General features: G+C 33.0%; 1 protein-coding gene across 1 annotated transcript; it reads right to left on the bottom strand.

Moving 5' to 3' along the window:
• Window positions 1-695: 695 nt before the first annotated feature.
• On the bottom strand, window positions 696-1,378 carry LOC149231262 (transcription factor bHLH147-like). Its single transcript, XM_089376251.1, has one exon. The coding sequence runs from the start codon at window positions 1,376-1,378 to the stop codon at window positions 818-820; it is 561 nt and encodes a 186-aa protein (XP_089232377.1). The 3' UTR covers window positions 696-817.
• Between the last annotated feature and the right edge of the window lie 13,691 nt (window positions 1,379-15,069).

Here is a 15,069-nt window from a genome sequence, read left to right on the forward strand (position 1 = left end):
ATCTTCTAAACTCATAATAAATCCATAATTAAAATAAATCTATACTAATGTAACTGTAACTAAAATTAAAAAAAAAACTAAATTTGTCATTAATTATAATGCTAGGTATCCATTATCCATTAAAAAAACTAAATTTATCATTAATTATAATGCTAGGTATCCATTATCCATTAGCTAATTCATAGTCTGTACCTACGCCAAATATCATTGGCTTACGCCCCTGTGCTAAGCCACTTATTTCCCGATTGCTGAGGGCTGCCTATTGGTTCGAGCATGTGAAATTATTAGTTTAGAAAAGCAGAAAAAAGGCTGGAAACCTGAGCCAGTAGTGCGTGAGTGCCAACTCTGCTATGTATTCTGTAATTCCAGTTCTAGAAAATAAAAGACGGCCAATTTCCAAACAGAAGCCCAATATTATAATTTCATATTTATCAGACATGCCTGAATACACAATCTAAAAAGAACTCCAAATTCTATTGACAGATAGAATGCAAAATATATAGACAGTTTCTGGGTCAAATGGAAGCCTGAAGATACGGACTTCTATCCTGGAATTAATATTGGAAGACATGTATGACATACAAACTAAGTTCCTCATCCGAATTCCCTGGTACGCTTATTCCAAATCATTTAGGATCTCTCTTTAGAAGCGCTACACCCTCGACACAGTGTAATATTTTTTGGTGTTTCTGCGACATATACCCATTATATATATACTATCAGGTTCTAAGAACAAAATGTTTTTTATTCATGCCTGTGTGGCCCGAGATTCGACCTTGCGACATTATACCTAGACCTTTCAAGCAGCACAAGTACTCTAACTTGTGTACCTGCTCGTGAGCGCCTGCATGCCCTGAACCTGCATCTTGAGCGCCACGATGTAGTCCGCGACCTCTTCCAAGAAAACAGGCGTGTCCAGACCGCGGCCTCCGGGAATGAGCTGCCTGAGTATCTGCATACGAGAAGCCAGAGTGCCCTTTTCTGAGCGGATGCTAGTCCCGGACTTGCACGCCCGTCGGAACGCCCGCTTGATGGACTTCTTGCACGGAAAGCTCGTTTTGCAGGGCCTGCTATTCTTGGCAGACACCGAACCGGGGAATTTCACTCCGGATTTAACTACATGTCGCCGTTGGCAGCGGGATTTATTGTTCCTGGCAAGGTATTTCTGGAGGATGGCCCTACTCCACGCGGTTCGACCCATCGCCATCATGGCCAGTGACAGATCCGCCGCCTGTTTTACGGCTCGGCTTCGAGTTAAGCCACTGGTAACACGTTGGATTCTACCATGGCGCAGCACGGCAGGCAAGTGGCTTACATATTTCCATTGAAAACCAGCCCTCCATCCCGCTTTCTGCTTACCTCCAGCACGCCCTTCCATAGAAGTTAAGCAAAATATAGAGCCTCAACTACGAAACAAAACAGAAGCTTCTGCCAATTCTCTCCACCCTGCGAACTGGGAAGGAGGTAGCGAGATACAGAAAAATGTGGTCGGCTTTGGCTCGGCTTTAAAGGCGGAGAGGAGATTCGTGGGTTGAGGGAGCGGCATAGACCTAACATCCGTCGAGCACGTTCTACGAATCTTTGTACGTTTGAATTACATATAACATTAAATGAATTGTGACCTTAAACATCGGATTGAGATAATGGGTTTCAACCAGAGATTGAGTAAGCCTATGACTCTTTATGCCAACAAGATATTCCAACAATGGCGAATGTTTTTTGCCCGCCCTATTAAATATATTTCTTTTTAATTATAACAAGATACGCGCCAGCAGGTTCCAGGTTGCATTGCAGAATATGTAAATGGCACGCTCTCCACCACAAAAAGTCAAATTTTAATTATGTGATTAGCCTTGTCATACACGCTGTCCACCACATTAAAGTTAAATTTTGAAAATTAGAACTAACTTTTAAATCATTTTTATTATGTTTTATAAAAATATAATAAATGAATTAAATATATATAGATATAAAAATATTAAAACAACATGCTCTCGTTATGACATTATTTAAGTAAATTGAAAGGTAAAAGGATCATACTTATTTTTGACAGAAATTTTAGGTTTTTTTTTTCCTCTTACTAAAAAATTCCCCTGATATTTTCGCAGGTTAAATCTCTTAGTTAAATTCAAATTTTATAAGCCCTATTCCAAAATAAACACATAGACATTAATTTGATAAATATATGTTTTTAGATATACTTTAGTAATGTAAGTTGTTTGATTGATTTCATCCGAACTTTCCAAATTTTTAATAATTTTTTCTAGGAAGATCAATTATCTTTGATAACCATTGTTTGGAGATAATTTTTGGTTAAGTGTCAAAATGTTGTTGCTAAGTAGTCACAATTAAATTTTTTTTAAAGAAATTAATTGTAATAATGTAATGTTATATCTTATTCTCAAGTTTTTGTAGTATTTATATTGACATATTAGAGACATGTTTGGAATAAGTCAATGGTCTTAGCACTACTTTAATTAAGATAATGATTATCCTTCCTCTTTTTAATGACATTGTTTAAGTGTAGTCTAAACAAACTATGATTTTGTCTAAAAGAGATTGGTTTTTCTGGTATAATTTTGACGAAATTCAATGGAATCTAAGTTACAACAGTCAAGTTTCAAAGTCGAGGGGTTCTTCAAGGTGTTGAATCTATTTTCACTATTAAAAAATGATTCTAACACTTCCAATTTTAGATTAAAAAAACAAATTTTAATAGTATGGGAAAAATTGTTGCCTACTTAGACAAGTCATATTGCTCTTATGTTAGATATCCATTTAACTAGGAGTTAAAAAATATCTTGGATCTATGCTCTTGTAAGATACCACCCACATGTATTGCAATCAAGAATTGAGCACTTCAAAAGAAACTTTTGTCCACCTACCTAGCGATGCATCCAAACATGGAAAGAGAATAAAATGATTACATTATTCACATATAAACATAAATGTTCTCTAATGCTTCGTGTCCCACATATACAATCTTAACTCATACAATAAAAGAAACCATAAATGAATAGGTAACTTAGAATAGTTAAAACCAATATCTACTACATATTCATAACCAATAGAGAACTACTTATGTTTATAATAATTCTTCAACAAATGGGTGGAAATAATGACCATTACACCCATAGGAAGTCTATTACAATGGCCACACCTGAATTTACAAGCGAAAATTAGCTATGACAATACGTTAAATCTCTCTCACTCAACTCAACTCACAAATTGCACACATACACATGGAAGTTACACTTTGGATCATTTCCGCTACAACACTCCCACTCAACTATCATGTCTTCCCCCATAGCTTGCACAACACTAGGAAAGAGATACACTTCAGTGAACCATAATCCTTTAATTTATTTCCATTTCCCCTCCTAATTCTCAATAAATTGTCCAAATAATATCATCCACTAGGAATTAAGTATTTCAACATCAATAAGGTTTTCTTTCCTCACAAACATTATCCACAAATCAATCAAGTCATCATCCTAATCACAAGGTTCCAAAATCTCAAGAATAATAAACAATCAACTCACATTAAAAACCCCCTTTCAAACGAGACCACATGCCTCATACTAAATGTTCATGTCTCTTGCCAAGGACAACATTTTCAATGGTAGGTAAGAAATAAATGAACATGAATACTTTGTTAGGTGTTATGTTAAGGACCCTTTACATCCCCTTTCCGTTCCTTTTCACGGACTTATGCTCCTTATTATCATTTAGTCTTCATCATTTGCATTTGCTTAATCAGATTCGTATTTATTTTTAATGTACATTCTTATAGTTGTTTTCACATAGGTTTTAATACATATCCAATTCAACTTTACATATACATTTAGGATTGGGACCAAATTAGGTTATTGCATGTCCCTAGAATCACCCTCCCCTCTGCTCTCCTTTAAATTATGCTCCATTCTCAAGGTAAATATTGATGTATATATACATCATACAAACTAATATTTATAGTGCACAATATTTATCCCTTATACACCATACCAAATTTATTATCTAAAGTATCGAGACATTGAAAACAAACAAGGATATGCTTTATGCATTGTACCTTATAGCTTGTAGGTTTCTTTTTCAAGATCAATGTTCTTCATGTGAACCTTTCCTCATCCTATAGCTTAGTTATAAAGTATGAATACCTTCTTATCTGAGATGTATATTGATTATATATAGGAATCTCCTATTGATTTCACTTGAATTTAAGCCTAATTACTAACATGGTTAGGATTGTGAAGATAAGTTTTGTGTAAAGACACATGGATACCATTATAACCTTTTATTCATGTAGGAAACGAAAACTTATATGCAATAGATCCTATCATATATGGTATTTTAAAATGTTCTAAATAGTTAGTTGGAAACCTAGTATAGATCCTAAACTTTAAGGAATTTTTCTTTTATTTAAATTTCAAGAATGAATGTTACATAATTCTTATTTTTCATTGTATTGTTCCTAATTATCATGTCCCATGCACCTTAAAACTTTTCTTGCTCTTTACCATCTACTGTTCAATATCCATGAATTATTTCAGTCCAAGCATGACTCTATATCTACACTTGGTTTAAGCTTTGACTTAGTAGAGTATTCCTTTGGCTTTTCCTTTCTCATGGTTTCATCATCCTTTCATTGTTTACATGATAGATTTAAACTTTAACTTCCAAGCTTCGCATGGTTTCTTCCAATTCTAAAGGTCCATCTACATCGTCGTACCCATTTGATTCTATCTCTTTATTTCCAAAACTAACATTCAATTCTTCGACTTTTTACTCATCATAAAAAATGATATTGTCCTTCTTCAATATTTCTTGTTCAATGGCTTAATCAACCTCATGTCTTTTTCATACTCAAAATTCTCAATTCCCATACTATTAGTGTTGTCCTACTTCCTCTAGAGGATTAACTATAATATTTCATAGAGATTGGTGCTTTGAAATTATTCTCCTCTCCCATAGCTTTCTAATGATTACCATATTTTTTCAGTTGAGCTCCCAATTAAATGTTATGTCACTTCAAAGTTTCCTGTATGCTTCTAATTCTCCAACTCGTATGTTATGTTCCCCATTGATAGGAAACATGTAATTTTTGCAGTAGCTAGATCTTCTTATTGGTTTGATCTAAGGTTTGTCCATGTGATTATTTTTGTTTCCCTTTTTCCTCTCTCTTCCTTTTATCAATATTGCATGCCTTTCTTTCATTCTTTCTTTCTTAACTTTTCCTCTTTTCTTTTCTTTAAATGTTATTGCGCTTGTATGGTTTGTCATAGGAAATTCACTTTGAGGTTAATGGAATTGTGTTCAATTTCATTCCACTACCACTAGTTGAAATATTTTAAACTACATGGGAGATCTTTAGTGATGGATTTTCAACCATTAATTTAAAATTAGAGGTGACATTATGACCATTCATGGTAAGTTAGAAATTTTGTCAAGATTCCTCTTAATCTTGTAGGTGAACATAGATCATTGATCTAGATTTAGAAGTCAAATCTTTCCCCTTTGTTGTAGGGAGGCTCTCTCTCCTTGAAACTCTTCCCCGAATAATTTGAATGATACATATGATCTAACTTCCATAAATGGATGATCCAATTTGTAAAATGAATGAAATGGAAGGAGGGAAAGCAAATAAAACACACATGAATGAATATAATAGAACACAATGTAATATGTTGAAAACCCAACTTTTGTTAATAAATGAAATAGAATAACACTATAGAATACAAATTGGAAAGAATGGTGGTGGTTACATGTATAGAGAGAGAGGTGGAAACTAGACACATTTACAAAGGATATTACAAGAGGCCAAAAGAATGGAATTCCAACATAAATAAAGAACCCTAGAGGTCTAAAACCCTAACCCTAGAATATGGAGTCCCAAAAGTTTTATAGGCCCCAAAGGTGGTTAGTTTGTACATCAATATCCTAAGGGCACAACTTGGGGCATACAATAGCTCATTGTCAAGAATTATCCGAGGGCTATAATATTTGAATGGATATAGGTTATGTCATCGCAACTCATGCCCCTTGAATTAACAAAAAAATCAATTAGGGCCTCAAAAAAACCCTATAAGTTTGAGACCTAAAAGGTGATAAAACAATATTCTAAAATATAGAGAACCATTCAGCTAGTGGAATAGATGAGTGGTCATAAATATGTCTTATATCAATGTAATTTCAATATTTTGTGGCATCCACACTTCGCTCTCCATCTAGTGTTCTTTGTCTTGCATGAGGGGATTGGGCCAGTTAATTTTTTTGGTGGGAGAAATAGTTTTTTTTCACAACAATCCTTTTCCTACCCTTCCATCCCTTTTACAAAGCACTTTTCAAATGATTTTTAGTTCTTGATTTAGGTTTTGTGAAGTAAGTCCCATTGATTCATGACAAATGGGCCTCCCATCATTCATGATAAAAAGCTAGCAATTGGTCTTAGTTCTTGGGTGAGAAGTTACTTGTTCATAGCATTGTTGGAATTTTCCCTCAAATTCTTTTCCTATCTATTGTGAATGATTATAGATTGTTGATCTGAATCAATAAGCATAAATCTAACAATTCATTATAGAAACTACCCATTAAGTTACAATCACCACAATCAATGATAGACTATAATTATTTCTTACCAATTTTATCTAAATTATTTTTGGTGAGATTCCAACAATCAAGGTACAATTGCTTGCATCACTATCATTAAATATTGGTCTCTATTCTTAGATTATGGCCATAGCATTCACCATTCACTCTAGATTAGCCCCCTTGCCTCCCACCCCACAAGCCACCATAAGTGATTATTGACTATTAATCAATATTAATGGGTTAAATCCTAGTTGTTTGTAGCAGGAGCCTCTTTTTGGAGTACATGCATATAACACATTTGCGAGGGACCCTAATCCATCAATATGAATTGATGGGATAAATCTAGGATATTCATAGTAATATACCTTTCATTAAGGTGTATGGGGATTGAAATGCGCATATTATTCTCTATTATTGGTCTTATTTTCTCACCTCTTTCATTTGTTCTCTCAAACATAATAGGATCCCTCTAATTACAAACTACTTAGCCCTCTACTACGCCCACCCCATCTCAATTTTGACATAATGCACCTCAAATTTTGATAGAATTCACCCGAAGTATTGAATCCATCAATTGAATAACTAAAATATTCCTACAATTTTCCCACGGGTGACAAAATACCATAGACCTATAAATAGTAAAAAAACAACAATAAACCTATCAATAACAACTAAACTTCATATTAATTACTCTATTACCAAGTCAAAATAATAATAAATAACATAATGTACACTGTCAACTTTATAAAACAAATAGTAATAAATAGTATAATATACACCATTGATTTTATAAAACCAGCATAGATCCATCTTAAATACATATCTAACATGCGCCTAGAGGGATCCTTCAAGTGCAATTTTTTTTATAAACCACATCATTTAAATCTTCTCTATAGTTATTTATTTATTTATTTATTTTGGGCAAATATGAGCAAAATTTCAACTTTGATATTGTAAAATAACACTCTCCACTCAATCAAAATTTTTACTTATAAACCAATTTAAATTTATTAAATATTTAAAAATATAAAATATTAAAATACAATTTTTTAAATAATCAAATAAAATAAATATTTACTTATTTTATAATAAATTTTTCACACATCCAGATTGTGCAATATTTTAATTCATTCACTAAGTTACGGATTTCATCTATGTTAATTGATAGATATAACTTTTGTATATTTTTTCAATGAAGTACAAGCCCCCTCCCAAAAACACAAAAATTAACTTTGAGATTAACCATAATAAAGATCTAACAAAACCTTTACATAGTAGAAAATTTGTCAAAATATAATAAATATTAAATTAAGCATTAACATATCTAACAAAATCTTTACTTACTGTAAAATTTGTGAAAATATAATAAATTTTTTATTAAACGTCACGATCTCTACCAAATCCTTCAATAGAAAATTTGTGAACATATAATATATATTATGAATATTGAATTAAAGCTTACCATATTTCACAAACATGAGAAACGCATGGTTGAGGGGAATCTGAAGTTGACGCATCATAAAAAGAATCTAAGCTATCTTCACCATCACAAGACGGGACATTCAATAATTACTGCAGCATGAGTTCATTATTCATTAGAGCTTTATACCTACCATTCACATAGGTATTCATAGTAGAATACCTGAACTTATTTCTCCCGCACGTTAGTCGTGATATTTGATCTGGGTGAGAAACAAAGCCAATTTAGGATGCGGGGAACATCATTTGAAAGGAGGCGGAGATCGTAAGGTGACTGTGTTCAGCTGGAAACAACGGAACGCATTGGGATAAACCTTTATTCTTTCGCTTCAAAGATAGTCTGTAAACCAGAACTTGACTAATAGTCAACTTCGCTTCGGATCTTCAGCCGTTTATGTTGCTTAGTCCGTGCTTTTTTATTTAGGGTTGCAAATTTTCAACTTCTGTATAGGCTAGGGTTATTTTAGTCTTGCGTTTATACGTGTGAAAGGGATTAGATTATGTGAGGTCTAAACTTTGTAAATTCATTGTAAATATTTTAAAATTTTACTTAAAAACATTTCATCTCGATGGACGTTTTCTAAATTTTTGTTTTGGGTGACAATTATATATATGCTTTATATGTGAATGCCATGTTAACCGCAAGAAAATTACGACCACATCGTTAATATATTTTATTAAAGATTAACATTGAAATATATTTTATTTATGTTTTATATGGTTTTTGTAATATTGAGAAGATACATGAGGTAGGTGGCCCATCAATACAAGTCCAGCGATGAAGAACCATTGGCCTAAAGTAATCGATACCTAGTTAATAGTTTAGGCTATGGAATAAGAATGTTTTGATTATGTTTGTAGTAATTTTGCTAGTGCTATAGTAGTGTTAGGACTTTACCATTGCCATGATGATGCTACGATTTTATATTGCTAGGACTATGGTATTGTTGTTACAATGCAATAATTTTATTTTGCTGTGAAAATGTTATTATGTACTATTGCTATTATAGTGTTTTCATTGTGGGGTTTTACTCAATGAAACTTTGACCTATCACATGTTTTCTTTGCATATTAAACAATACCTTTAATTTGACTACATATTGGAAAATACCCCTACAAAACACATTATTTAACGCTTTACCAATATGAACCAAATACGCTTTCCTAATTTAAAAAACCCCTACCTTCTTAATTTAAAAACCCCTACTTCCACTAGATATTGTAGGTATCCATTTTTTATACCCCTTTATATTTTTTAATTAAATTTGAGCTCCATTTTTTATACCCACTAATATAAAAACCCTTTACCCCTTATATATATATCCCCCAATATGAACCCACGTATTATGGTATTACTCCCCCACTGAAGCCCCCGTGGTCATCATTTTGCCTTACTACAATAACATTGTGATCCATCATTACTGTGACAGTGCTGCAACTTTGTTATTGTTGTGACAATGCTATGACTTCACCGTTATTGTTACAATGCTAGGAGTCCACCTTTTGCAAGAATGTTGTGCCTCTACTATTGTTGTTACTATGCTACAATTCCACCGTCCTATTAGAGTGTTGTGACTCAGTCATTGCTCGTATAGCCCAGTAACTCTACTACAACATGATGGTCCATTCCATGCTATTATTGCACATGTCTTTTGGGACTTTGTGGAAAATCATTGAACCATATATGCAAGGAAACGATGATTGGTTTGGGAAACAGGTGAGGAAGATAAACCACTCTAATTTTTTAGTTTCAAATTTGTTGTTTAAGAGCAAGAAATAGACATAGTGTGTGGAAATAATTACTAGATTGGGAATGGATGAGGAAGTTGAACCATTATGACTATTGAATTCCATGAGTATCATTTAAGAGTAAGGAATGGATAGAGGAAGATAGAAAGGGGAAGAGGTGGAAGAGAAAGGGAGAATAGTTCATGAAGAAAGGATTAAGAAAACACAGCGAAGATGAAAAAGTAGGTGCATTTAGGATAACATAAAGAGTGTGTATGCAAAGTCATAGCAAAAAGTAGGAATGCACATAGTTTGTTGAATAAATTGACGTGTGTGTGAATAATAAATGTTAAAAATTATGTTATAGTCTCTAGTATTATTTTATGTAATTTCTTAATTTCTCACTACATGTGTTAGTCTTTAAATTCTATTGACGATAGCAAATAAATATCTTTCATGAGAGACATCATTCATGCAATGTTTGTACATAGGATTTTATGGTCACTTATGCTAGTTAGTATAAGAGCTCATTTAAGCTCTTGAGATTGGTTTCTTGTTAGTGCTTCTATAGGGCATGTTGTGGAAGGACTTGAGAGGGGTTTTTCAAAAATAATTGTTGGAACGAAAGTCAAAACTAAGCTTTTGGATGTTAATCCTATTGAGGTTCACTAGAGAATGATTAGAGGATGTGTGAGGAACCAATAATTGCGTGAATTAAGACGAAGAATAAAAGATCTAGCTAACATAAGTTTTTCTTTTCACCTGAGTCATGCTTGGAGCAACTTTCACCCATACATAGCTATGCATGGGATTCGACCACAAGACCCGTGGGAACCAAACCACTTCACATAACCATTGGACCACATCCTTGGGACTAGAAAATAAAAGATAGAATACTTAGTGATGCTGAGTTGGACTCAGAGTCAGAACATGAGATTGAAGTAGAGATAAATTCTACAAAAGTCAACAGTGTAGATATGCTTAGGGAACGAAAACACTAGTGAAAAGGTTATAGTTTCATTCTCTAATAGTGTTTTAAATGCAAGACTCTCATTCATTGGATGGGGAGCTTTGAAGGTACTTTTGGTACAAGAGTGTTCAGTACTTCATTCACATTTGGCTTTCCACGATACAGTTAAATGGTGAATTACACTTTGGTGGGATATGCTATAGAAGGATAGAACACCCAAACAACAAGAGAACGTTAGGATTTGGAGGAACATGGTGAGAAAAATCAAGGAGAAGTACCTACCAACTTATTACCAAAAGAATTTATGTAAGAAGGTACACAACTTAAGGAAAAAAGAGATGATTATCTTGGAGTACATTGAGGAAGCTTTTAAACTGTCACCCAAATCATGGATTAAATAAATGGAATATCAAATATTGGTGAGATAAATGAATGGATTAAAATATCATATTCAATATGAGATGAGAATGAATGCTTTTCAGAATGTAGATGAATCTTATCAAGTTTCATTGAAGGTGGAAGAAAAGATTGAGAACAAAGAAAATGTTTTATGGAAAAGGACTAAGAGGCCAAGGTAGAGAAAGTACTACTAGAGGCAATGAAAATGAAAATGAAGAAACTAGTAGCTAAATAAATAAAGGAAGAAATGGCACACCTGGAGAAAATGATGGAATGCATGGATGCCTAGTTGTGCCACTTGGATTGATTACTGCTACTCACACTTCATGAGACTTACGAATGAAATATTGAAACCCTTTTTTGGTAATTTAATATTTAATAGGACCAAGGAAGGACACCTATAGCATATGATAAAGGTGTTACAATTACTGAAGGAAGAGAACTATTGATAAATTTGAAATCGTGCACCTCTCTAAAGGAGGATTTAGCATAATTAGGATTTCTAATTTCGAAGGAAGGCTTCAAGATGGCTGCTAAAAGGGAAATGAATATTTTGGATCGGCCAACATCTACATCTACATTTGATGCAAGAATATTTCATGGTCTAGTGAGCCTCTACAAGATATTCATTTGAAATTTTAGTGATATTTGTGTGCCACTTACAAAATGTAATAAGAAAGGGAATTTCCAATTGGAAACAATGAGCATAAAATCATTTGAAAACTTGAAGAAACCGATAATTGAACATTCAATTTTGGTGCTCTGATATTTTATAACATGATTAATGTGGAGTATGATGCAAGTGGTTTAGAAATTGGGGCATTTTTTAGTCAAGAAGGAAAACCAATGTATTCATCAACAAGAAGTTGAATGCTTCTATGGATAAGTACTCTATTTATCATCAAGAGTTATTTTTTACGATACAATCTTTGAAGAGGTGGCAATATTGCTCGCTACTAAAGGATTTTTTCTTATTTATTTATCATGAGTTCCTATAATACATCAATATTCAAGGCTGTCTTAATCAAATGCATTCAAAATGGATTTTGTTTTGTAAAATTTACATGTTAGTTTTGAAGCGTAGGTCGATAATGTTATTAAATACCTTATCAATTGAGGTTGTGTGACTATAACATATGGCAGAGTTGTATGAAGAGTATGGACATAATCCCGATAGGCATGAAAGACACCTCAGAGCATTAATGGAAATCTATATTTGGATTTCCATATCCAAGAATGTCTCATTTAAGAATCAAAATTTCTGCATTATATTAAACTTGATGTGCTTGTCTATTTTTAAAGAGATACATAGTGGAGATTTGGATGGAAATTTTGGTGTTGGAAAGACAATCGTGTTAGGTGAAGGAATGATGTTTTTGGCCTAGCCTCAATAAGGTTGTTAATTTTTTTTTGAGTGCAATAGGAATTACCATTTAGCAAAATGAATGAGTAAGAACATGAGGTTATATACACCGCTACTATTACCAAAGAGGCCATGAGAAAATGTAAGTATGGATTCTATTTTCGGACTAGCTAGAATATAGAGAGGTCATGATTTTGTGATGGTTGTAGTAGACATGTTTTTCGAGAATGAATATTTCATTCCATGCAAGAAAAAAAATGATTTTATAGAATTAGTTGTTTCATTATTTCAAGAACTTATGAGATTTAATGGACTATCAAGGAGTATGAATTCTTCTAGAGATACCTGAGTCATTGGAGAATTTTTTAGGATGCTTGAAAGAAAATGAGACCCAAGATATTGTACATTTTAGGATATCATGTAAAGGATAGATTGACCACGATGGTTAACTAGAGCATTGGAAATTTGTTAATAATCTTGAGTGGAAAAAGATTTAGAACAATGGGATTTGTTCTCGACCAAGGATGAATAGGCGTTTTGGGAAAATTTTGTTTGATATTTTTCATGGAAGGTCACCAAGGGGAGCTTTGGATTTATTTAAGTTCTTAAATATGGAGAATAGAAAGAGTGTTGACATAAGTGAGTTTGTAGAGGACATATGAAAAATGCATGTAGGTCAAATTAAAGTTGCAACAAAGCAATGCCAAACATAAGCAAGGGCATGATTAGAGAAGACAAAATAATTTTGAATAAGGAGAGCTACCAATGGTGAATTTAGAGAAAGAAATATTTCCGAAATTTGAATATACTAAACTCTTCTATAGAAAATTAAACCATATTGAATCGTGAAGAAGATTTTTGATAATACATATACGTTAGAGATACCAGATAATTTTAACATGTCCTCGATATTTGATGTTTCTAATTTATATGAGTTTCGTAAAAGGGAATAGTATGATGAAGAAGGTACCATGAATGGGTGGAAGACATAATTTCCCATTAATCCAAATGAAGAATTAGAAAAAGTATTGGTGAAGAGGGTCAGTAAAATGACCCAGAATAAGGGTACTATGAATATTTGGTTAAGTGAATAAATAGATATTCCAAGGATGCATTGTGTCTTTCTACAGAAGAATTGTCACACCTACAAAATACTTCCTCTTATGTAACATGTAGGTTGTGTCCATGTGATCTAGAAGCATATGCTTTCTTACTAACGATTTACGATGTAGGAGCATCTTTGGCATAAATTAATCTCTATCAATATAATTTAGTTAGTAGTTTATGGGATGAAATAGGAATGTCGTGAATTTACTTTTTGTTATAGTGTTGCAAGTTTTCAATTTCTTCAATAATGTTGTGACACCACCACTATTATGACAACACCACATTGACTCCACCATTGTTGCAATAGTGCTATGACTCATCCATTGTTGTTAAAAGTCTACAATTGTAACAACAATATTCTCCATTGTTGTTATAGTGTTGTACTATGTCATTATTGTTACATTGATATGATCCACCTTGCTTCAATATTGCTATGATCCATTGTTTCTACAATAGTGTTATGACTCCACCATTACTGAAAAGTGCTATGAGTATGTCTTGTTATGATAGAGTTGTGCATCTCCCATTACTATTATAGTGTTGGGACTCCACCTTATTACGATAATGATCTAACTCTATTGTTGGTGTTGGAGAGCTATGTCTTTGCTTCATATTACATTGTTGTGACTCCTCCATTGTTTTTACACTGTTATGTATCTTCCATTATCACTATAATGTTGCATCTCTACTATAGCATGACAAGTCATGCCTTATGGTGATTCCATGTGTCTTACCACATTATATGGAATATTAATGGACCTATTATGGGAAGAAATGGTGACTTATTTGGGAAACATGTGAGAAATTTTAACTATTGCAATAGTTTAGTTTCTAAACTATCATTTAAGAGTAAGTAATTTATAATGCGAAGAAATAATGACCGGATTGGAAATGGATGAAGAATTTGAATCAATGGAACTATTCAATTTCAAAACCACTATTTAAGTGAAAGAAATGGAAAAATTAAGATAAAAGGGAGGACAATTGCAAGAGAGAGGGAGAAGAGCTTTGGAAGTTAGAGAGCAATAAGGAAACAAATGGAAGATGAACAACTAGGTGTATCTAGTGATGAAACAAATGGTGTGTATGTAGCTTCATAGCCCATAGTAGCTATGTACACATATTCTTGAATAAATTGATCTGTATGTGAATGGGTAATAAAAAAATAATGTTGTTGTATCTAATCTTGTTTCTTTTCATTTACTAATTCCTCACTGTATGTGTTAGTACTTAAATTATGTTAACAATATAATATAAAAACTTGCATGCTCTATGGGAAGAGATTGGATTCCTATAGTGGTTGTATACACGATTTAATGGTCACTTTTGTCATACTACGACGTTGAAACTCCACTGTATGAAACTACAATCATAGTTATTAATAGGAACTCTGTCTTACTCAAGGGTTCTAGTGATGTGAACACATCCATATTTT

Source organism: Pinus tabuliformis, chromosome J, assembly GCF_031772625.1.
Source record: "Pinus tabuliformis cultivar Carrire ecotype Pingquan chromosome J, CPIR1, whole genome shotgun sequence".
NCBI classification, from domain to species: Eukaryota; Viridiplantae; Streptophyta; class Pinopsida; order Pinales; family Pinaceae; genus Pinus; species Pinus tabuliformis.

Bases quoted from the DNA above. Each gene is read 5' to 3' on its own strand.
- LOC149231262 (XM_089376251.1), bottom strand. From the start codon at position 1,378: ATGGAAGGGCGTGCTGGAGGTAAGCAGAAAGCGGGATGGAGGGCTGGT.